This window comes from Artibeus jamaicensis, unplaced genomic scaffold, assembly GCF_021234435.1.
Source record: "Artibeus jamaicensis isolate MK-2021 breed Jamaican fruit bat unplaced genomic scaffold, CSHL_Jam_final scaffold_916, whole genome shotgun sequence".
Lineage (NCBI taxonomy): Eukaryota > Metazoa > Chordata > Mammalia > Chiroptera > Phyllostomidae > Artibeus > Artibeus jamaicensis.
The window spans coordinates 12,990,107-13,012,383 of NW_026522059.1; the positions used below are offsets into that span (position 1 = coordinate 12,990,107).

General features: G+C 43.1%; 1 protein-coding gene across 1 annotated transcript in view; it reads left to right on the top strand.

Annotated features, from left to right (window-relative positions):
• MRPL13 (mitochondrial ribosomal protein L13) overlaps window positions 1-17,361 on the top strand; it is a 31,695-nt gene extending 14,334 nt beyond the window's left edge. The window contains exons 5-7 of the mRNA XM_037166693.2: window positions 3,131-3,217; window positions 6,580-6,701; window positions 17,079-17,361. Of these exons, the coding sequence (XP_037022588.1) occupies window positions 3,131-3,217; window positions 6,580-6,701; window positions 17,079-17,100 (231 nt within the window). The 3' untranslated portion in view covers window positions 17,101-17,361. The remainder of the gene's footprint in view (window positions 1-3,130; window positions 3,218-6,579; window positions 6,702-17,078) is intronic.
• Window positions 17,362-22,277: the final 4,916 nt, after the last annotated feature.

A 22,277-nucleotide genomic window follows, 5' to 3' on the forward strand; every position in this document is an offset into this window, starting at 1 on the left:
CCAGTGAGGGCCCCAGTCTTACACTCTTGCTGACTTTTTTCATTCATCTGCTTTATTGATTACCCGAAAGAGCTATATTAATATTTCAATTGTGGGTTTGTTCACTTTTTTCTCGTAGTTTTCAGTTTGTCTTTGCATCGTTTTGAAGATTTAGCATTAGATAAATTTAAGTTTTTAATTATAACCTTCCTAAATAATTGATCAGGGTGTGCACTGACCCTCTTTATCATTCAAATCTATTCTACAATAACATTCCCCAGAGATTTTTCTTAAGAAATAATGTCTGTTTTATAACTCAGGTGTTGTTAGATTATTACAGATCAAATACAGTGTCCTGTTTTGACTGTTAATATGGATTGCATTTAATAGTATTGTAAGGGCTGCTGATAATGTATACCATAACTGTTACAATAAATTAAATTTTTGATATTAAGATGTTTTTAGAATTCAAGCCAATATTTTATTCATGCATGCTCACTGTACACTAGGAGGCAGTATAGTCCAACTTTTTGATGTTAAGAATTTGGCCTTGGGTAATGTTGTAGTAATTGTTTCAAAATTTTTTTGTAAACAAAGAATGAAACATTTGATGGAGGTTTGCAAAACATTTCAGAGTCAAAACCATTTGAATTATTACATCATTAAAAGATCATACTTTATAAAAAAGTCTTAATTTTGACTGTGTTTTGGAGAAGGGTGATGTGGTAAGGGGAGGTCAGTTACCTGGCTCCACTCCCGTTCGTCTGGGGCCGCGAGTCCTGCCAGCAGGCGGTTTGCGAGTCGGGACTTCGTGTGTGTGGCTCGTAAGAGAATCTGTTTCATGATGCATTTGCATTCTTCTGATTATTAGTACAGTCTTGGAATATTATTTGTAAGATGCATAATTAATAAATTTAATGGTGATTAAGAGGTTATTAAATATTTCAAAATATTTTAAATTACATAGATGAACTCTAAACTCAAATAAATATATTAAGTCAGCCCTTTCCTTCTATCCTTTATCCCTTTGTCATGTAGCTTATTTTCTTTAAGAGCTTTTGTGTCCTTACATTTTTCTTCTAACATGGTTCCCTTCTTATGCTTCTCCCCCTCTTATAGTTACTTAATAAAGTGATTTTGTGTGAATTAAGTAGCACATGGCCTGGGTTACCAAACATCTGAGGGAGACCTTTAATATTTGCCAACCTCAGCTTGTGTTCTCTGTCTCGCGTTTGGACTTCCTCGGGGCTCGTGCCTCAGTCTGTGCGGCTGGAGGGAGCTGGTTGTATGTGCACATTGTGTTCTGTCGGTGTCGGGTATCTGTGTCTGTGTGTCTGTCTTTTCTCTCCCCTGTCAGCTTGGGGGCTTGCCACATTTTGTAGCTTTTTCTAATTTGACTGTTAAGTTTGCATTTCTTTTTTTCTTTTTTTTTTTTTTTTTAGGATTTATTTTTATTTTTTTTTAAGATTATTTATCTTTAGAGGGGAAGGGAAAGAGAGAGGGAGAGAAACATCAATGTATGGTTGCCTTTCGTGTGTCCCCTGCTGGGAACTGGCCTGCAGGGAACCAGCGTGCAACCCAGGCATGTGCCCTGACTGGGAATTGAACCACGATTGTCTGGTTCGCAGGCCTGCACTCAATCCACTGAGCTACACCAGCAAGGGCAACTTTGCATTTCTTAATAGGGCAGATTTTTTAAATGCCAACTTGTTAATTCAAGTAAGTACAACTAAATTGTTTAAGAACATGTAAACCAAATGCCATGTAACCTTACTAACAGAATAAAATTGCTAAGAGGGTGATTTTCAGAGGCTATACTGACTTCCTTACCCAGAAAAGATGTGGAGTAGTCCTAACATTGTCAGTGTCTACTGAAGTCTTTTTAAAACGTTAAAAGTTGTAAAGACTGATTTCGAGGTCAGTGCTGCTAGAAGTCTCTCCCGTGGTGGAAATGTCCCTGTCTGCACCGTCAGCTGTGGTGCCCACCAGGCTCCTGACCACATGAAAAGCGGCCATGTGACTGAGGAGCTGGGTTTTCTGTGGCTTTTAATTTTAACAACATAACTCTGTCCTTAAGTAAGTCTTCAGAACATAAAGTTCTGGCAGCATTAACCTAGAAAATAGATGGAAAGGATACATGAGATGTCATTAACTCGCATGTGCAGAAAGGTTTTGATGAGAAAATAAAAGAAACGAGAAATTCTTTTACAGTGAAACCCTGTTCTGACACGTGTTGTCTTCGGGCATTTAGCTTTAATACATGTGAAGTTGTATTTTTGCAGTGTGAGTCCAGATGATAAAAATCTCTGTGACACTCCACATGTCTCTTCAACAGTTTTATGAGGGGCTCAGCGCATATGTGTATATAGTACAGGCCATTACAGTGATGGTTCGGTAGAGAGAAGGGACTTCCTGTCTTCCTGAGAAGTTAGGAAGGGAAACACATGGTGAGTGTGATGGCGTGGACTGTGTGTCTATTCGGGGGGGCACTGCCTGGTTTGGATTCGAGTGAACACTTACTGTGAAATTGGGGGAGTTCTGTCATCTCACTAAATCTGTTTTTTTTCAGCTGCGAAAGTGAGACTCAGTGGTAAACAAGGCAGCAAATGTGATGAATGCACTGAGCGCCATACGCACGGCGAGTTGTCAGTGAATGTGAGCCGTCACCATCACTGCAGATGTGTGGCCTATCGAGTCGGTCCCATGAGTCGGTCCCGTGACCGTAGGATCAGGCCTAGTGTGGGAGCTGGAAACCCGTCTCCCACTTGGAAGACACAAGATTACTGTGGCCTCTCTGCGTTCCGCTCTGTTCACTCCCTGGTAGATTATTTGAGCCATAAGCGTTTGCCAAAGCTTAGAGGATTTCTTCTTAGTCTAGCTAGAATTGGCACACATGTAGGTTATTAATCTCTTCTTTTTGTCATCGTTCTAAATTAAAACAAACAAACAGAGGCAACAGAAAATAGGAACATATAAAACAACAAATGTGCCTTTTCCTTTGCTGCCACGTATTTGCTCGGGTCTCAGTTTCTCTCCCTTCGTATTCCTGCTGAGGCTTCGCCCGCTTCTTTTCATCGCTGTTGCTAATTATATCTGCCTTCTTTATGTCCATGGTACTTTTATTCATTGGGTCCTTGTCTGTGTTTTCCAGATTGTAAAACTAGCTACGTACGGCATGCTGCCCAAAAACCTACATAGAAGGACCATGATGCAGCGCTTACATCTCTTCCCAGACGAGGTGAGCCGGTGATCAGAGGCCACAGTGCTTTGCCTAAATTTTCAGTTAAACACTTTCTCACCTTTTAAAATAATTGCCACACTTATTTTCAATAAAGAGCTATTATTGGACTAAAGATTACAAGTCTGTTAATTTGTTTTTTCATTGTAATGAAATGTACTGCTTTTTTTGGACAAGAAACTGTAATCAGAGCTCCTGTTAAATTGGGGGACTCTTTAATGATGTCATCAACTATAAAAAAATTACGCATTTAGTTTATATCATGTGACCAGTAGTAAAAATTCTGTGAATGATGGATTAATAACTTAGGTTTGGTTGCTAATTGGGTCTCATGATTTACCTTTAGGATACAGTGTCCCTACTCAAAAGTATTCATCTAAAAAGTACTTGGAAAAAAGTACAAACATTTGTATTTATTACTATTATACTTTTTTAAGTGTTTAGTTTTTCTCTTTAGTACCATATATTGTAACACTAGAAGTTCTGTAATAGAATAGTCGACTACAGGCTCTGGAATTAGACTGTCTGGATTAGAATTAGTGCCCCCGCCCCCATTCACTGATTTCATGGCCATGGACTAGTTACTCACTGTCTCTGTTTGCTTGTCTGTGAGCTGGGTGTAATGATAGTGCCTACTGCATAAGGCTGTCGTAAGGGTTAAGTGAGACAACACTCAGCGCTTAGGTCAGGGCCTGGCACGGTGAAGTGCTGGTTGCTGTCATTGCCATGGTTATGATTATTGTCCTCACAGTTCCTACTAGAGGAGTAATGTGGAAATTCATTCCAAAATGTGAAGTCATACCCACAATCGAAGCCACTTGTGTGTTCTGCTGTTAGCACGAACAGCATAAGTGTACTGTTCATGCTTTTATCAGAATGGTTAATTTATTACCTTTGCTTTGTATGAATAAGTAAAATGATTTCCACGGCTCGCTCTCCCTGGAGGGGCCAAGTACGGAAGCAGTGTCATCAAAGTGTAAATGGCCTTCATGAAATCACAAGAATTAAAAAACTTCTTTTTCTGATTATCTTTTATAAACCATAATTTCTAAAATACACACCATATTTATCCCAGTTTTAAGGTAGTCGGGTTTCAGTATAGATGTTTCAAGTGTAGTTTGGTTGAACAACAAATTACCTAAATAATTTCAGACCATAAAATAAATGAGCCCGCTTTCCCAAGAATGGACTGTTAAATATTCAAAAGCTTGACAACACTTTTTATTATTGTCGAGTCTTGGGAAATAGGCCCTCACGCATCACTGTGGACGTTCACCATGGTGCGACCCATAAGGAACCTGGCAGCTAAAAAACATTTCGCAGAATATACACGTAAGGAGATTCCTCCCTGACCCAGCAGCCTCGTTTATGGCCATGTAGTCAGAAAATATACAAGATTATGGCTTTTATATTATTTATTATAATAAAATAATAGAAATAAATGTTCATAGAAAACTGGACACACTATGATAGGCATTCAGTTGAGTATTATGCAGTTATAAAAACAGAATGACAAATATTGCTGTGACTTGATAAGTACTGTTTTGTTTTGTTTTTTTTTTCAGGATATATTGTTAAGTGAAAAAAAGCAGGGTGGAAAAGAGGGTAGATAGCATATCACGTTTTGCGTGCATATAATCAGACACATGCTCCCAGTCTTGCACGGTGTCTGCTTCCTTGTGCGTAGGAAGCACAAGAAGAATAAATGAGAATGGAGCTGGCTGCTTACTGGTGTGTGGGCGCAAAGGCTGGGCGGGAACAGGGAAGAGAATGAAATGCTTTTTGGAGAATACCTTTTAGGGTTTTTTTACCGTAACTTTTTAAAGATTTTATATATTCATAAGATAAAATGACAGCATGACAGACGTTAGCACAACAGTGCCTGGCTCTTCTTTTCTAAATGCTGTTCCCGGTGAGAGGAGCCAGGCTCTGCTTAGGAACATGACTGATTCGGGGTCTGACGCAGAAAAACGACGACATCATTACAGAGTACGCTGACGCAAATGGTAAAGTAGTGAGTAACGAAGTTATTAGGCAGAGCTCAGACACCAGTGGGGAAATGTCAAACGAACTGAACATGGTGCCCACTAACCACATATGGGACTGTGTTAGCTTTACAATGAACAGTCATAGTAATGGACTGTGTTGAATAAAAGCAAAAATTTTTGAGCCCGCAATGATGGTCTAAAAATTGTTTTTAACTTGTAGTTTGTCATCTTCTCTCGGAAAAAGGAAAAGCTCTTCTCTAGAGAAGAATGTCATCTAAAAATGTAGGAATAAGCCCTGGCTGGTGTAGCTCAGTGGATTGAACGCGGGCCTGTGAACCAGAGGATTGCAGTTCGATTCCCAGTCAGGGCACATGCCTGGGTTGCAAGCCAGTTCCCTGTAGGGGGCCCACTAGAGGCACCCATACATTGATACTCTCTCCCTCTCTCCTTCCCCTCCCCTCTAAAGATAAATAAATAAAAAATTTTTAAAGTGTAGGAATAACACTGAATTAGAAGAGTGACCATTATCAGCATTCCCGCAGTCATCAGGTAAGAGATTATTGTGTTTATAGAACAGGGCGTTTAGGGCTTCAGCATCATGCCAGAGAGCACGTGCTATTTGGAAGAGAAAAGGTACTTCTACGTTAAAGCTGTCTGGGAGGCAGACACGAACCGTAACAGGAGACCACAGGTACCGTCAGTGTGGGACGGACCGACTCCGTGTCTTCTCCGGAGCACGGACCACAAGCCTGTCGCACCAGACGGGGCAGACCCCGTGCGGACGTTCGTCGGGTGAGGAATCATGAGAGTGAGCCAGGCGGTGCCTTTCTGTGGTTGGAAGGAGTGGAATAAATTAAACTATATATTTTTAAAAACATAGTGACCTAATAGTTTCCAGAATTGAAGATGTCTAATTTATCATGAGATAGAATGTTTGTCAAGACTAAAATACAAAGTGTATTATGGTAGGGAGGTTTCTTTTTTTAAAAAAATATTTTCTTTATTTATTTTCAGAGAGATGGGAAGGGAAGGAGAGAGGGAGAGAAACATCAATGTGTGGTTGCCTTTCATGCGTCCCCTGCTGGGAACTGGCCTGCAGGGAACCAGCCTGCAACCCAGGCATGTGCCCTGACTGGGGATCGAACTGCAGTCCTTTGCTTCACAGGCCCGCACTCAATCCACTGAGCTACACCAGCCAGGGCATTTCTTATATCATTGATCTAATGTACTTTTTAGGGATTTTTTTCAAAATTTATTGTTTTCCTCATTTTACAAATACTGCTTTTATTATTTTTAATACTTAGTGAGTGTTACTAATTTAGTACTAAGGACTGTGTTTTAAGAAAATTAAGCCTAAATTTGTATTTAATCCAGAGTATACCAGAAGATATTCTTCAGAATTTAGTGGAAGAGCTGCCACAACCACGAAAGGTGCCCAAACGCCTGGACGAATACACACAAGAGGAGGTGGACGCTTTCCCCCGGCTGTGGACCCCGTGAGTCTTTCCCTTCCTGTCTTTGTTCTCGATGCTCGCTTTTTTAAGCTGAATTTAGCCTCCCCTCTTTCCTTAAATGGTAAGGCCCTTGAGGTGGGAAGATTGGATTCTTTTTGACTCCCTTGGATGCTCAAGAGCTTCTGCCTGCCGGTAAACTCTAGGTGTTGATAGTCGAACCAGACGTCTCTAAATCTTAAGACCTTGCTGGCTAAGTGCTAGGGTGTTCATAGGTGCCTGTAATGGTCAGATAGGTTGTTTGGGGTGACATTACTTGAATCAACTGTAGTCTCATGGAATGATGAATAAATTGTCACTAGAACAAAGTGATTTGCCATTTTCCAGGTGGTTTCACTAAGCCAAGAATATTACCTACTGAAAAGGCATCAATTCTGGATACTTACAGTCTGTATCCGAACTGAAAAACACAACAGTCTTCCTCTCCTCTGCGCAGTTCCCTCTGCCTGAGGTCTGGGGAGCTGCTTAGCGTGGACATACTGTCTCTCGTCTAATTGTCATTAATTCTTTGCCTGGCCTCCCAGGCCTCCGTCACCTGGCTTCTCCCTGTCCCTTCAGCTGAAATTCGTCCCGCTCCACTGCACAGTGGGAACAATAGCAGACTATTTAGGATTGGCAGTCTTTTTATGCAATTTAATTACTCCTGGCCCTTGCCGTGCTATTAGTTCTACATAAAATGAGTCCCTCGCCGTACCATCTGGGACACCTCTTATTATTATGACTTGATCGGGTGTCACGTCCTTTACGAAGCCTGAATAGCAGGGCCAGGCTCAGTGCCCAGCGTCTTCTGCTGTGGCACCTGCTGGGACACTGTCATCACCACATTCGGCTCTTCAAGAGCAAGGCTGTGTCATGGTCACCGCTGCGTCCCCAGTGCACAGACCAGCGCTGCACGTGGCAGAGCCTCCTGAGTTTACAGAATGTGCACAGGCTGCAGAGAGCCACACGTCCTCATTGCGTGACCTACGTGAGACAGCGCGTCTCCAGAGAGGCGCTGCCCTTGCGTCTGCAGGTCCTCTTCTCCCTCAGACGGGTTTGCGAGAAGCTGAGCCTCCCCAGCATCGGCTCAGGTCCGGGAATCTCACCATTGACTCTTGTTATTGCATGTACACGTGTATCTTCAGACTCTGTCCACACAGAAGTATTTAGGGTATTTTGTTTCAATCATTTTGATTTCGCTGACTAGTGTCAGGGTTCTCCTGCACTAAATCTGCGAGTGATGAGCAAAATGATATCATCAACGATCTATGGAGCACTTTCCAGTTGCCCGGCGCTGTGCTGGTGGTTTACATGATTGTATCTAATTCTCTCTACAGGACAAGATAAGTATATTATTCCTATTAGTACAGCCTTTGAACCTATCTGATTGCAAAGCTTGTGTTCTTTTCACAGAATTACCATTAGAGAAATTACTTAATTCGGTTTCATTTATTTAGTTCTAGCTCCTAACTAGCTTAAGTCATGGTCCCCACCGCACTGTTCAAGTGCCTCTTATTGCCTCTTGTATCTTATGTAAATGTGCTTACCAGTGAGTTGTATGTAGTTCTCAAACAATCTGCTTTAAGAAATTGGATCCTAAACACACATTCTAAGTAGTCCCTGAAGTTTTGATAGGTTACCCTGCTCTACAGAGTTCTATAAACCTAAGTATGTGTCGTACCTGATTGTCTTACAGAAACATCATCGTAAATGAACTCATATACCTGACCAAAGGGACATGGTCCTTTTTTTTCCAACTAGAAATACCAAAGATATTATTTAATCAAATAAATTTTCAAACACATTATGCACCTAGAGTTATATATTATGAATATTCTAAAGTATGTTTTAAATCAGTTACACCAGGCAGTATATTCCCACCAATTACTTTTAATGTCATTATAGTGAAAGAATGTTACTCAAATTTCCCATTTTACTAAGTGATTCCTGTTCATTTAAAACTGATTAGGAAGGTGACTGTGTACCTTTATAATATGAATGGAATTAGAAAAGGCTTTCCTATAATTATTTTCAAATAGACTTCTAGAAAAACTTAGAACATTTCATGTATTTTTTTTTAATTTCTTATTTTAGATTCTATTTATTTTTAGACAGGGAAGAGAGGGAGGAAGAGAGGGAGAGAAACATCAGTGTGTGGTTGCCTCCTGCTCATCCCTGACTGAGGACCTGGTCTGCAACCCAGGCGTGTGTCCTGACCAGGACCCGAACTGGCGACCCTTTGGTTCGCAGGCCGGCACTCAGTCCACTGAGCCATGCCAGCCAGGGCCCTCTTGTGCATTTTTAGTGAGTACTCTGGGGATGTATTCTCTTGCCCTTTCTATTCATTCCAGACTTCCCTGTAACGAGAATATGTATTACGTACCAGGCTTTCCTTTTTCTGTTAAACTCGTGATCTTTCCTCACAAGTAGCCACACAACATACAGTGTGAGGCAAAAGTAGGTTCACAGTTGTATGTGAAATGCGGAATTTATACTTGTATTATTAATTGTATTGTTTTCTATACAAGCAACTGTAAACCTACTTTTTTCCCAGTCTTTATATTAACCTGTGTTCCCAAGATCATAAGGTGCTTGCACACCTGCTGAAATTTGAGGATACAACGTGATGCAGGTGTACTAATTTTTATCCATAAGTCACTTAACATTTTATTTTCCCTACACATTCACACTGATACCAAGTCTAGTTCGTTTTTTATTGCCGTGGAACATGTGTAATGAGGGAAAATTAGGCATTTTGGGGTTAACCAAAAATTCACGATCTGTTAAACAGACGATCTGTTAGTTCAGGACTGTGCAATAGAACTCCCTGCAGTGATGAAAAAACTACCAGAGCTGCCTGACGTGGTAGCTCTTGGCCACTTCAGCTCTGGCATATTTACACGGAGCTGGTATGACTGAGGAACTCAACATTTAATTATATGTACTTTTAATTAAGTTAAATTTCAGTAGCGCCCTGTGGCTAGTGACTACCTTAATGGACTGTGCCATTTTAGTTGTTTGCAATGTCATAAAGTTTTACTGTTATATACATTAGAATTAAAACATTTGAAGTCCTATGCAATGCAGTCCATTAAAAATAGGATTTCTTATTATTGGTATATTTGCTTTCAGGAGAAAAAAATTCTCCTTTTGAAGAAGGAACGTACTTAAAATATGCTTTTGTTCCACCCAGAATAGCTAAGCCAAGAATCTGTCTTTCTTTCGAGTGTAGTAGCTGGAATGTGTGCGGGAAAGACCTGGGGGGGAGTCTGCAGAGATCTGACTGAACCTGACATACTGGACTGCCCCGTCAGTGAGCAGTCACAGGACAGCTTGCTTTGGCTCTTGTTTCCCTAGCAACTAAACTTGAAATATGTTTATGATATAAAAACGTGCATTTTGTCATTGGAACCATCATTGGCTTTTTGTTAAGTACTAGTTTTTCTATTAGACACAAAAAGCTTTCGAGCTAGTATAGCAGTTGTCAGACTAAGCTGTGGACCCAGTTGGTGACTGCCAAAATTGTTTTAATCTTAATTAAAAGCAACTGTTGTTGGAATTTATTTAAATTCTTTTAAACTACTCACAAAAGATGTATTCTCTCAGGCCTTAGTTTTCAACATACATGAATTTTTTTATGCCAGTTATTTAGTCATTTTCAAAACTATGGTAGAAAAGAAGGAAAAGCTGATTTTTTATGAGAGAACTGTAAATACTTTTTATAACTAAAAAACATTTTCTCCCGTGAGACATACATACCGCTGGTAGAGAGAAAGGAAAGGGGAGGGGGCGGGGAGAGACCCCCAAGGTGAGAAACGCCCATGGGGTTGCCTTCCTTATGCACCCTGACTGGGGATAGAAGCCACACCTGGGTCTGTGCCTGAGGCTCAGACCTGCCACTTTCTGGTGGATGGAACAGCGATTCATCCAGCTGAGCCACTTGGCCAGGGCTAACCTCACTTCTGAAATTAATGGATATACTTGGTATGTTCATCTTTTTTTTTACATCTCATGGATATATAAGTTATCATGTGTCATGAAGTTATATTTGGGGTTTCGTGGTGGGCCCCAGAAGGTGTGCAGTTGCCAGGTGTAAGTGGTGATGGTAGGCACACACTTAAAGAAAACAGTAGCACGACCCTCTTCACAACTCAGTTGTCTGCAGGTACAGCTTTCAAATGGTTAACTTATTTTATTACTGTCAATAATTATTTCCATAATCATTGCAGTTTTGTCAACACATTACAAAACCACAGTAATCATGGAAATTATTATGCTGGCACTGTATTGGAAACTTTTCATTATGTAGGTTAAAAATAAAACTTGGATCATTTTAAGCTCTTTGTTTTCATTTTTAAAAAATTCGGTAGGAGACCTTTTCTTAGTAAAAAACTAGGTATGTGGAAATTTTCAACTTCAGTTGCTTCACATTATCCCCAGTGATAAAACCAAAACAGAAAGGGATTTTTATTTCTCATTTGTTGAATCAGTAATGTTTCCTCTTGAGCAAAACCGTCACTTTTGTAGAGAGGTTAAATGTAGAAAGTTTCAGCATCAGTAAACACTTGAAAAGGGATGTTTATCGTGAAAACCCTTGTTCCTGCAGGGTGTGAAATGCTCATTGTGGAGGTGGCCTCGAGGGAGCCGGGTGGTGAGGATGACAGGGAGGGGGCATGAGGATGGCCACCACCAGCCATGGCCACCGCCAGCCACAAACTCTCTTTTCTGAAGGGAGGATTAGGTTGTAGGGCACAGGCGGCAAACACAAGGCCGGAGAGCAGAACGCGGCCCTCCACCTCGTTATATCCAGCCGGGCACCTTACTTCACCCAGCGGCAGCCCCGACCTCCTTGTTCCTAGTTAAGAAGTAGTTACCTTTATACAGTCCTAAATTACATTCAACCCTGTGAAGGCAACTGCGAGGCTGATGTGGCCCCTGGTGAAAATGAGTTTGACAGCCCTGGTGTAGGGGGTTGGTTGAATAAGTAATCCAGGCAGCTGTGTGAAAAGAAAAGTGAGTTCCAGATGCAGGTGCCTTAGCACTGGAAAGGGGACCTGGCGAGCATCCTGGCCAGTCTGGAGCTCTAGAAGACAGCAAGGATTTAAGCCTAGTGCATGTCATCTGATACAAAAGCCATTAACCCTAAAATATGCCCAGTTTTAGCAAAATTCATAACCTGAAAAAAACTTTTTGCTTATGCCTTTATAAAATGTGCTTCAGATTAAAAGACTTAATTAAAGACATTGGAGAAGGATTTTACCTTTTCATAACCCACGAGGAGCTAGGATCAAGACATCTTCAAGATTTTCCATCATTTCATGCTAGTCTAATCATGTGGCATTTTCCTACAAGATTTAACCTAATTTTCTGCTCTTCAGAGTCAGAAGTTATTAGCTGGACTTGGGGAGCAGAGTTACATTCCAACTTTCCCGCTCATTTTAACCGGCTCAGCACCGGCTTAAACCATATACCATAGACCTCAGTATTTCCAGCGCAGAATTTTGCTCAAATTAGGCATTCTAAATTGTTCTGAACTGTGCTATTGGATATGAACAGATTAGAACTAGTTAAAATAAAAAGCAGTCTCTATTTAAATGACCAAAACCAAATCATTTACAGTGCTCACCACCAGAATTTAGGACTTTCATACCATAATTGAATGTAAAAAATCCTGTTTTAATTGAAGAAACAGCAGTATGATATAGACACATTTTTAACCATCTTATGAGTTTAGTATTTTGTTTGTTTTCAAAGTGATGTTGAACTTTTTCTAATCAGGCCGGTGGCGCAGGGGCAGGGAAACGAGGCTAAAGGTGCCGTCACTCTACCTCCCTGTTATCCACACCCCTTTAGCTCGAGGCCTGTGAGATGTCCCGGTGTCCCTGGAGGGCCTGATCCCGGACATGTTCCTCTACACAGTGGAAGTGACTTTTTACTGTTTGTGAGGTTGCTCCACTGTCCAGATTGTCTTGTAGCCTTAACTGCTTCGTCGGAGTAATCGTCACACTGAGTACTGCTGTAGAAATGAAAAGACATAAGACTACGGGAGAATAAAATATTTTTGAGATTTGTTTCACTTCAGTTATACCCAATTTCATGGACTTGCAACTGAAATTCGGATGCTTTTTTTCCCTTAGAAAATAAATGAACTTAATGGGGCAAATAATATTGTGTGTCTCTAATTGAACAGTGGCACAAACTGGGTGTTTTATGGCTTTATGTTTCATTCTGTTCCCAAACCGAACGGATTTCTTACCATTTCACAATAAAAACTGATATATCCTAGAAGATTTTTCCTGAAGTCGAGGTGTATTTTTATGGAAATATTCCATTTTCAAACAGCACTCCTGTGCTGGCCTCCATCATTTTTGTGTTCTCATTTCAGTGTCCACATTTCTGAGGTGCGCTTGTGTCATTTCAGCGAGTGCAGGCAACATTTTGCAAACGCTCCTGAGACGTTTCCGGAGGTCATTTTCGAAGACTGTTATTATTTACAAATATATTAAGCTTATATAATACTATCTTTTATTTTAAAACTTCATAATTTACTTCTAGTGAAACGATGACAAAGAATTAAAGCATTTATAGACTATAAATTCACCCATCATTTCTCTGACAAAAGATTAAGCCATGTCATTAAAGTTTCAAATAACAATTAATCATCCATAGTGTAAAAACCAGTGTATGAGATGCCAGGTTTCTTGCTTTTGAAAATATTTACTAAAGAGATTAGGTAGATCTAAACACTAAGCAGGATAGCAACATGCTCAGAATTCAGTTCTGATTCATTAGGGTTGCCATGTATGGATTAGCAACTTTTAAAGAACCCAAATGCACTGACAGTTATCCAATTACCAAAGCTCCATGGACCACAACTTAATCTTTCTTTGATGATAGATACCAAAGGAATTTCAATATCTGATGCACATTATCATAATTAAAAATTACATATCGTTGTATTAGAAGAGCATAAAGCCACCTGTTAATAACATCCTCTAGTGGATGAAGAGCCAGGAAGGTTATATATCAAATGGAATCATCTTTGGCCAAGGGAGTTGGTGACCTTCTGTTAGACACAGCATAGTCTAGAAATTTCTTACAGAAGGTAACTCTGCTTCTTCAGCATCTTCAGATGGTCATCTCCTCTGCCATATGAACAACTCAATGAGGTCTCAGGAGAACCCTTGCTAGTCAGTCTGTGGTCTGCAGACCAACCGCATTGCATTGTGTGGGAGCAGGTAGGAAATGCGGAATCACAAGCCCCTCTAGACTCCTTGAATCAGAATGTGCCTTTTCACAAAAGCCCAAGTGATTGGCATGCACCCCAAAGTTTGGGGAGCAACCCAAGAAGGTAGCCCTCCCCTCCCCTTCTACCATCTTGGACTCCTTCTCTAAGTGGAAGGGAGTAAGCAATACAACGCATCGTGTGTGTGCCTGCTCTCCTTAGTGTGTGGGTACAAAGAAAGAGACGCAGATTTTGTGCAGAAACTTCACTTTTTCTTCACGGGGGTACCTCCTAAGCCCATAGCAATAGTAAACGTAATAGTAAACATAATAGTAAACGTTAGCAATGTAAGTTGATGTTTCTAGCTAGGCCAAAATCTAAAGTTGTCTAGACACTTGGTCTTGATATTCCCATGCCCTGCTCCCCAGAAGCAGATTAACTTGTAGAAGATCCTGATAACTTATCAGTAGAAAGAGGAAAGGATGAGTCTGTAAACAAAGGACATTTTTAAGGAAGTCACTATACCCTAATGACAAATATCTTACAAGCATCCATTACATGCTGGGCACTGCTGATTATTGGAAGTGTAAGATCAATGACGTTGGGATCCTGCCTTCAGAGGAACCGGCAGCTAGTAGGTCTCACGCAGAATGAAATGGCACTCACATGCACTGGTGCAGTTACTCGGCCCCCCGAGCCTCAGTTTTATCAGCTGTGCAATGGACTTGATAACAGTGTCTTTCACAATGTCGAGAGGAGGATAAAATGAGATGGTGCTTGTGCAGCAGTTACAGTTCATGGCATCTAATAAACACTGGGCACATGTTATTTCCATAAGTGAGGGCAAGTGTAATTTCAGAAATACTGTTGCTGAAGCATACACCAAGTCCCCTGGCTGTGTCAGAGAAGGGAGCCCGGCCGGAGTCAGACCAGCAGGGCTGGGGAGGGCTTCCCGGGGGATCCGAGTCCTGAGGTGGATACTGAAAGATTGGCCAAGTCCCTTTGAGCAGAGAAAAGGTGAAATATTCCAAACAACGGAAATCACAAATATCCAAATCAAGGGGCATGCACGTTTTTTCCTGGGCATCAGCAAGTGGAATGATGGGACCAGGATGGAGAGAGACAAGGTGTAGAAAGAATGACTCAGGAAGGTTTGCTGGGGCCGGGTCGTTGCAGGGTTAGGTATTGAATTCCGAGGTGTTTGAACTTAACGGAGCAGTGCCAGGCTCTCGGAGATTGTTGAGCAGGGCCCCTTGGTGTGGAGGTGGATGGAAAAGGATCTCCTCAGAGACTCACAGATGTCGCCCCTCCAAACGCCAGACCCTGACTGCCAGCTGTGCACCGGGTCCAGATTTCATCAGCCTCCAAACCAAGATTCTTCTCTTCTGACTCTGTCCTTCTGCCTGTGTTCCCTGTCCGGCAAAATGAAATAGCATCGCCACTCACAGAGTCCTTCCAGCTGAAAACGAGCAGTCCTCCTTGCATTTTCACTTCCCTGGGGCTCTTCCTCCATCTCCTCCCTGGCCTTGGCCCTCTCCCTCCCAGCTGCTCGGCTGCTTCGTAAACACTGAACCTGTAAACACAGTGACCGTCTTGTCACTGGGCTAGTGGAGACAGAAGCCTCACCTTCATCCTCTTCTCTTTCTCCAAAACATCTTGAAACAAACTTGGGCTTCATTAGGCCCCTTTTGCCTTCAGGTCTGCATTCCTTACAGCTCATGCCCTCACACACTTTTCCAGTTTTACTTCTAAATTCCCTTAAAAGGTGCTTTGCCATCTCGCTGTTAGTAAGTTTAAGGTTTGTTGTGGAAACAACCAGACTGGGACTGAGCACATTTAATTTATGGCAGTGGAGGTGCGGAGGCTGTCGCTCCGACATGAGTGTACAGGTTTCTTGCAGCGGCATCGCTCGTAATCCTGTGAACCAGCCGACCTGAGAATAAATGGTTTCCTCGCATGTGCGCCCGTGGCTGACCGCTTCGCCCGCACCGAGCCACGTGCCAGCAATGGAAATGGTGCCCATTGGAGCCACTCCCCGCTGTCACGTCACACTGCCGTGTCCCAGACTTCGGGTGTGGTTTTCATGTTCGCAAAGAGAGTTCAGGAACAGTGACAGAATTCTGCAGTTTCTCTTCTTGTTCTGCAACGGCTGATACGGGGGAGCATATCTGGCTTGTTTCCCACATTGGCGCCTAAGTTTCTCGGCGTCGGATGGTAACTTTAAGTTGTAATGCAGCTCATTTGCTCGGCCACGGGGCTGCTGGTCTCCATAGCTGGGCCGTCTGGTGTCCTGTGATGAGTGTTTCGTTTGAGAAAACACACTGTGAATGTCCAAAGGGGCTAGATAAGCGGTTCCAGGGCAAGCAGAGTTCAGCTCCTTTTTATCAGAACTGGAAACTCGAATATTTTTACAGCTGTTTCAAAATATCCAGTTTACTCGTTACTAACTTCCTTCTGAAAATTCCATAGGAGCTCAACACCTTACAGATCGCTATGTAGAAGATTACAGGACAGTGTTGTGGTTTTTTTTGCATTTTATAATTTTCTTTTCTTCATTGTTATGATTTAACATTTCCCTGAAAATGTTCTTTCTTTCAACTTACTACTAGCAGCAGCTTTCATGTATGATTAATCCTATAGATATGTAAGTGAGGAAAAGACCAGTTATATGTGTGTAATTAAATTATCAGAGTTGCTGCTTATTTATTTTATATATGGGTCCTCAGGTAAATTAAATTTAGCATGTGTTAATAAACAGGGAAATTACTTATTCAAAGTTTACCTTTATTAGGTAAATTCATATCTTCATAGGGATTTTAAAGATTATAGTGAGCCTTTCTATGAAAAAGACTTTATAAAAAATACTCTAAAATAGAACACAGAGACTGATTTCAAGTTTGTAAGTTACAGAATCACTCACTTTTGGTACGAGGTGGCCGATATGTATACTCTCAGAGAACTTGAGGTGGACACTTAGCCCTTCTGCTCTTTAAGGATTTGACTTGAGTGCTTTGCACCAAAAATTTACATACAGCATTTGCGGATATTTTTTGATGAACAGTTACTGTCATGTTAAGTCAGAAAAACAATCTTCCTTCACCAGGCAAGTGAAAGTGAAATCGGATTCATGAAAAGGTGTGTTGCTTTTTGTCTTTCAGGCCTGAAGATTACCGGCTGTAGGAGAATGAAAATTGCAGAAAATCGCAATGAGGTGATTGAAACTTCCTCCTGCCGAGCCTTTCCTAACCCACGGGCCGCTTGAAGCATTGCTGCATCGAACAGGAAGCCCGTTACGGGTGCTGAAAGTTTGTGGGGAGAGGTCGGGAAGGGATCTTCCTTCAACAGCAAGTTTCAGTACATGTATTTTGTGGAATTGCTTTATCGTGTAATTGGATTAGAAAGTTATCAGTGGCGATAAGAATAAAATTGCGTACTTGGCTAGCTGTTGTTTTTCATTCAAGAAAGAACAAGCCCTGGGTAGCACAGCGGTGAGCGTTGCCAACAACCGCCCATCCGTACACATTTGCTCAGGTTCCCAGTCGTGCTTCCTGCCAACTGGGAACGCAGCCCACCTGCACTTTTCCTTTCAGTGACTATTTCATCTGACCTCCCATCCACCTAAATTCGGCCCTCCAGCCCAGCCAGGTTCGACCTAAGGCATTTACAAGCTGCTGTCCTCTTCTGTCTAGCCTCTCAGTCTCCTTGACACCAAGATAACAAAGTGATGCCCAGCTACGCCCTGGAACCCTCACTGCTGCACCCTGGGGGGGCACTGTCCGCAGACACCCCCACCCCCCACGCCACACCTCCATGCTTCTCGGTATCTCTATAGGCTCCTACTTCTGTCTGGGCACTTAGGTTGGGACACTGGAATGAGCCATCAAAGTCTCTCCTCTGGAAATCAGATGCTGAGCCACTGTATTTGCCCATTTTTATGATAATTATTTTCCTCTTTTCTTGCCCTAGCCAGTCAAGGGATAGATTTCAGACTGCCTTTGCATTCATTCAGCAACCGTGTATTGAATGCCTGCCTGCTACCTGCCAGGAACGGCGCTAGCATCGAGAGAACAGAACTTGCACATCTTCCCCTGACACGTGCCCCAGCACAGAGCACACAGGCTGTCGCGGGGTGGGAAGGAGCTCTAGATGGCCTTGCAAATATGTGTGTCTGAGTGTCAGAGGCGCCGCTGTAACGACGTGTGGCCTGTCGTGTATGTTACAGTAATGGCACTAAGTATGAAGTATTGCCAGCAACCCCCTGCTCATGTGCCAGATACAACTGCTTTACATAAATAATCCATTTAATCCATACATCAACCCTATAATGTGTGTAATGTTACCCTCCTCTTGTAAAAATAGGCACGCCGAGGCAGCAGTGTGACTTGGTCAAGGTCACCACTGATGAGTGGTTAAGTTCAGGATTTGGATCCAGGTTGACTGGCTCAAAAGCCAGTGGACTCAGCCCCTGCTAGACGGGAAGAAGTGTATATTTATGTTCATATTTCACAAATTCTGTAATCAAGCAAGCATGATCTGGCACAGGTCAACAACTGCCATTCACAACGAAGTGGCAGATATTTAAGCCGTTGGACCGAAAAGCAGCTCCGCCCCTAACGTCTGATGTGCTCATCTTCGGTGGGAGCCAATGTGCAATAAGCCCCCAGCTCCTGAGGCAGCAGCTTTAATCAGGAGGGATTTGTTCCGTCTCCTGTATCCTAAGCACCTGGAACAACGTCTGGCACATTTCTCAACCAGGAAATGCTCACAGAAGAAAGTCCTTTACACCAAAACTGCAGGACTCGAAGCGGTGAGGTCGTTTAAAAACGTGCCCTAGGGAGTACTGAGCCCAGTGGTCATAACACTAAATATCCAGAGTATTGAGGCTAACCCTCAACCTCACCTGCTGTGCGGGGGAAGGCCTGCCAGATCCTGCAGTCACGGAAACCGAGGTAGGGCCATCTCCCCCCGGTAGGCTGAATTGCTCCAGCTGGCTGTCAGGAGCGAACTGCATTTCGCATTCAGAGAACCAGAGCAGGCAGACTTGCACCGTGTAAGTGGCCCATTTGCCCTTGAACAGCCTGACCTGCACCTGCCCTCAGAGACCACAACCCCAGGCAGCCCAACAAAATCACAGCTCAGTGAATGGAAACGGGGGACCTGGTGACCTGAGGGAGGAGGGCAGCCTGGGAACAACGGGATCGCAGCTCCTATCGGAGTACAATGAACAGAAGAATCAGAACTGTAAAAAGTAAAAGCTTTTGCAGAAAAAGAAGGAAACCCTAATTGTTTCAGGAACCAGGTGGGAAGGAAAAGCAAGCTCATATATATATATTCTGTTGCTATGTATGTCTGTAATGTGAAAATTAGTGCACATAAATAAGGAATTGTGTCACTAAAACAGAATGGCCTATGTTCATACGCAGTTTTCCCCAGGTGCCTGTGCGCTACGCTATTGGGTAACACCAGGTAAATGTGAAAACCGTGCAGCTGAGTATAAATAATGACCTGTGGGAGAATAACACAAAACACCTCTCTCCATTTTACCCACGTGCCTTGCTTGCTGTAGTTACTCAGTAAAAAACCTGAGGAAGTGCCCTGATTATAAGTGGGAAAGGAAAAAAGGAGAAGCCTCAAGTTCTGCGAAGTTTTGAAACCAGAAAATGTGCTATGGCGACGTCCAGTCGGCCTAAAGCAACCACATGGATGGACAGGGGAAACAACGCTAAAAACGGAGAAACCGAGCTTGCTCGTAACTTCCCCCAAACCACCTGCTCTCCGGGGAACCGAGAACTGGAAGCCCTCATCTGCACTGGGCTCGAGATAACTACAAACCTCGTGCAACGGGAGAGCGCTCTCTTGTCATCTGATCTCCTTTGGGGCCCGACAAACAGCTTCTCTATGCGAAGGGGCAGTTGACAGAATGAAAGTTGGGTTCTGTTTTTCAGCCAGTTCAGAGGAACGAGAAACAGGACAAGAAGCCCCAACCACCTGCCCCATTTCATTAGAAAAACCATTAACACCTCTACTGAGCAAACTTCACATCTTGTCAAAATAACACCCTATGTTTTGTAGAATGTGTCTTTATTATGAATGTGTGATGTTTACATTAAAATGGTGGTAGTTTTCTTGTACCACTTACGAGATGGTTCAAGGTTGGAGTTTTCTGCCCCAACTCCATTTCCCCAGCAGGGGCATCAAACTCATTTTCACCAGGGGCCACATCAGCCTCACGGTTGCCTTCAAAGGGCCAAATGTAATGTAGGACTGTGTGAATGTAACTCCTCCTTACCTAGGGGCGAGGAGCTCTACACTCGGCAACCTCGAGGCTGACATGGCTCCCACTGAAAATGAGTTCGCCACCTCTGCCATAAGCCCTGTGATTTTGGGAACACAAATTCTATCACGCTGGGAGTATTTCTTTAGGGACGCATACACCACGTTATAGGACAGGCGTACTCACTAATTGTTGGTTTGTCACATCCTCCAGCAGAAGTGGCCACAAGAAATGCCGTATGAAGATCTGGTGCCATCTCCGTGTCATGGCTGGGTCGTAGCAGGGAGCACCTCGCTGCAAGTCCTCCTGAACGGGCAGGGCACCGCCGCTGTCACGGCCGGTTCTCACCCCCAGGTGTGGCGTATCTGCCCCTTCAGTCAGGGCCTGGCAGGTGAGGTGGGTCAAGGTAAAGCCGGGTTCTAAAGCAGGTCTTTGAGACCATCCTTTGCCTGGACTGCAATCATTCCCTTTCTTATCCCAACTTCTACTCTCAACTTACAAAGTGGATGGTAAGTTAGTGAGACTGATGATACACAACGTCTCTTGGTTTAGACACAGTGGGCCACGTGGGGGGCCCAGAGACCAGGGCTGGTGGTCGTGAAGCGATGCTGCCCTCTTTACAAGGACTGAAGGGTGAACTTTGTCTACTTTGTCTCACTTTGTAAGGTTTAACCCAAAGGGAGGTTTAAAAAACCGTGCGGGCATAAAAAACGAAATTGAAACAGACTCACTCACAGGTACAGAGAACAGACCGATGACCGACAGATGAGGGGACTTGGGGAACTGTGCGAAAAGAACTAAGGGGTGAAGCAGCACAGATTGGTGGTTACAAAACAGTCACAGGGACGCAAGGTACAGCGTAGGGAATATAATCAATCGTACTGTGATGACTATGTGCGATACCAGTTGGATACTGGGAGTATTGAGGAATCACTTTGTAAAGTACGTGATCGTCCAACTACTAAGCTGTACACCTGAAACCAATACAAACTAATGTTGAAAGTAAGCTGTAATTGAAAAAGGCAAAGTCTCCTGGAAAAAATGCATATAAATTGCAGTTTTTATCATAGTCCTAACAGCTCCTTCTTTTTTCTTGCTCATTCCCTGCAAGCCAGATCTTAGACACTGTCTCTCTTCCTGGGCCCCATCTTTTTTCTATGGCAAAGTTGACTGATTTGTTTTCCTACCTTCTCCTGGAAAAGAGGGTTCATACTACCCTCAGCCAAAAACAACATTCAATGTCCATGTCTTTCCTGGCTGACAGTTTCGCCGTGGAACAGGTAGCAAGTTCTGAGTGTGCGAAGCCTGAGGCCCCAGGGGAGATTCCGCTGCCAATCGCTACAATGCCCAGTTTGAATTGGACAGAGACCGACTTCAGGTCTGATCTTTCCAAGACAGACAGGCAGGCTCCATTTCAACGTAAATACAGGCTCTGACAGAGAAATAGTAATTCTCTCTCTCTCTCTTTCTCTCTGCCCCCAAAATCTAAAAGTAAGAGCTGAACAATTTTGCAGCCTGGTTACTGCTCAGGGCCTCACCTGCACAGAAGGCAGACTGCGCTCTGTACCAGGAGCACAGAGGGCCTCCGCACCTGCGGGCCAGCTTTTACTGGGCCGGCGGCCAGGCCGTGTCAGGATACAGTTTCCACAGGCAGACCGCGTCAGCAGGACCCTCTGAAGGAGACACGTGTCTGTGTCACTGCCATTTGGTCCACGAGAAGCTCTTTGATTTCCAACAAATCTTTGCCTCAAGGCTTAACTTTGCACTCACGGCCCTCACTTTTTACATTCCAAGGTTAATACCTATTAATGGCTTGTACACAGTGGCTGCTAGAAGACTGGTCTGTTTGCAGTGGGACACCTGTGCTTTCTAGGTGGATGCGGCGCTCCAGCGTCTCCACCTGCATTAAGCCGTTCAGAATCGACACTGAAATGATGATGTCACCTGGCGTCTTCTTCAGCAACCACAAAACTAAAAAGAGTCTTGGAATCTGGAGAAAACTCCGGGTATAAAGCATTCTGTCTTTGACTTTTTGGCAGCTTCACAAAGTTCGAGTGAAGTATTTTTATAACTTCTGAGAAAG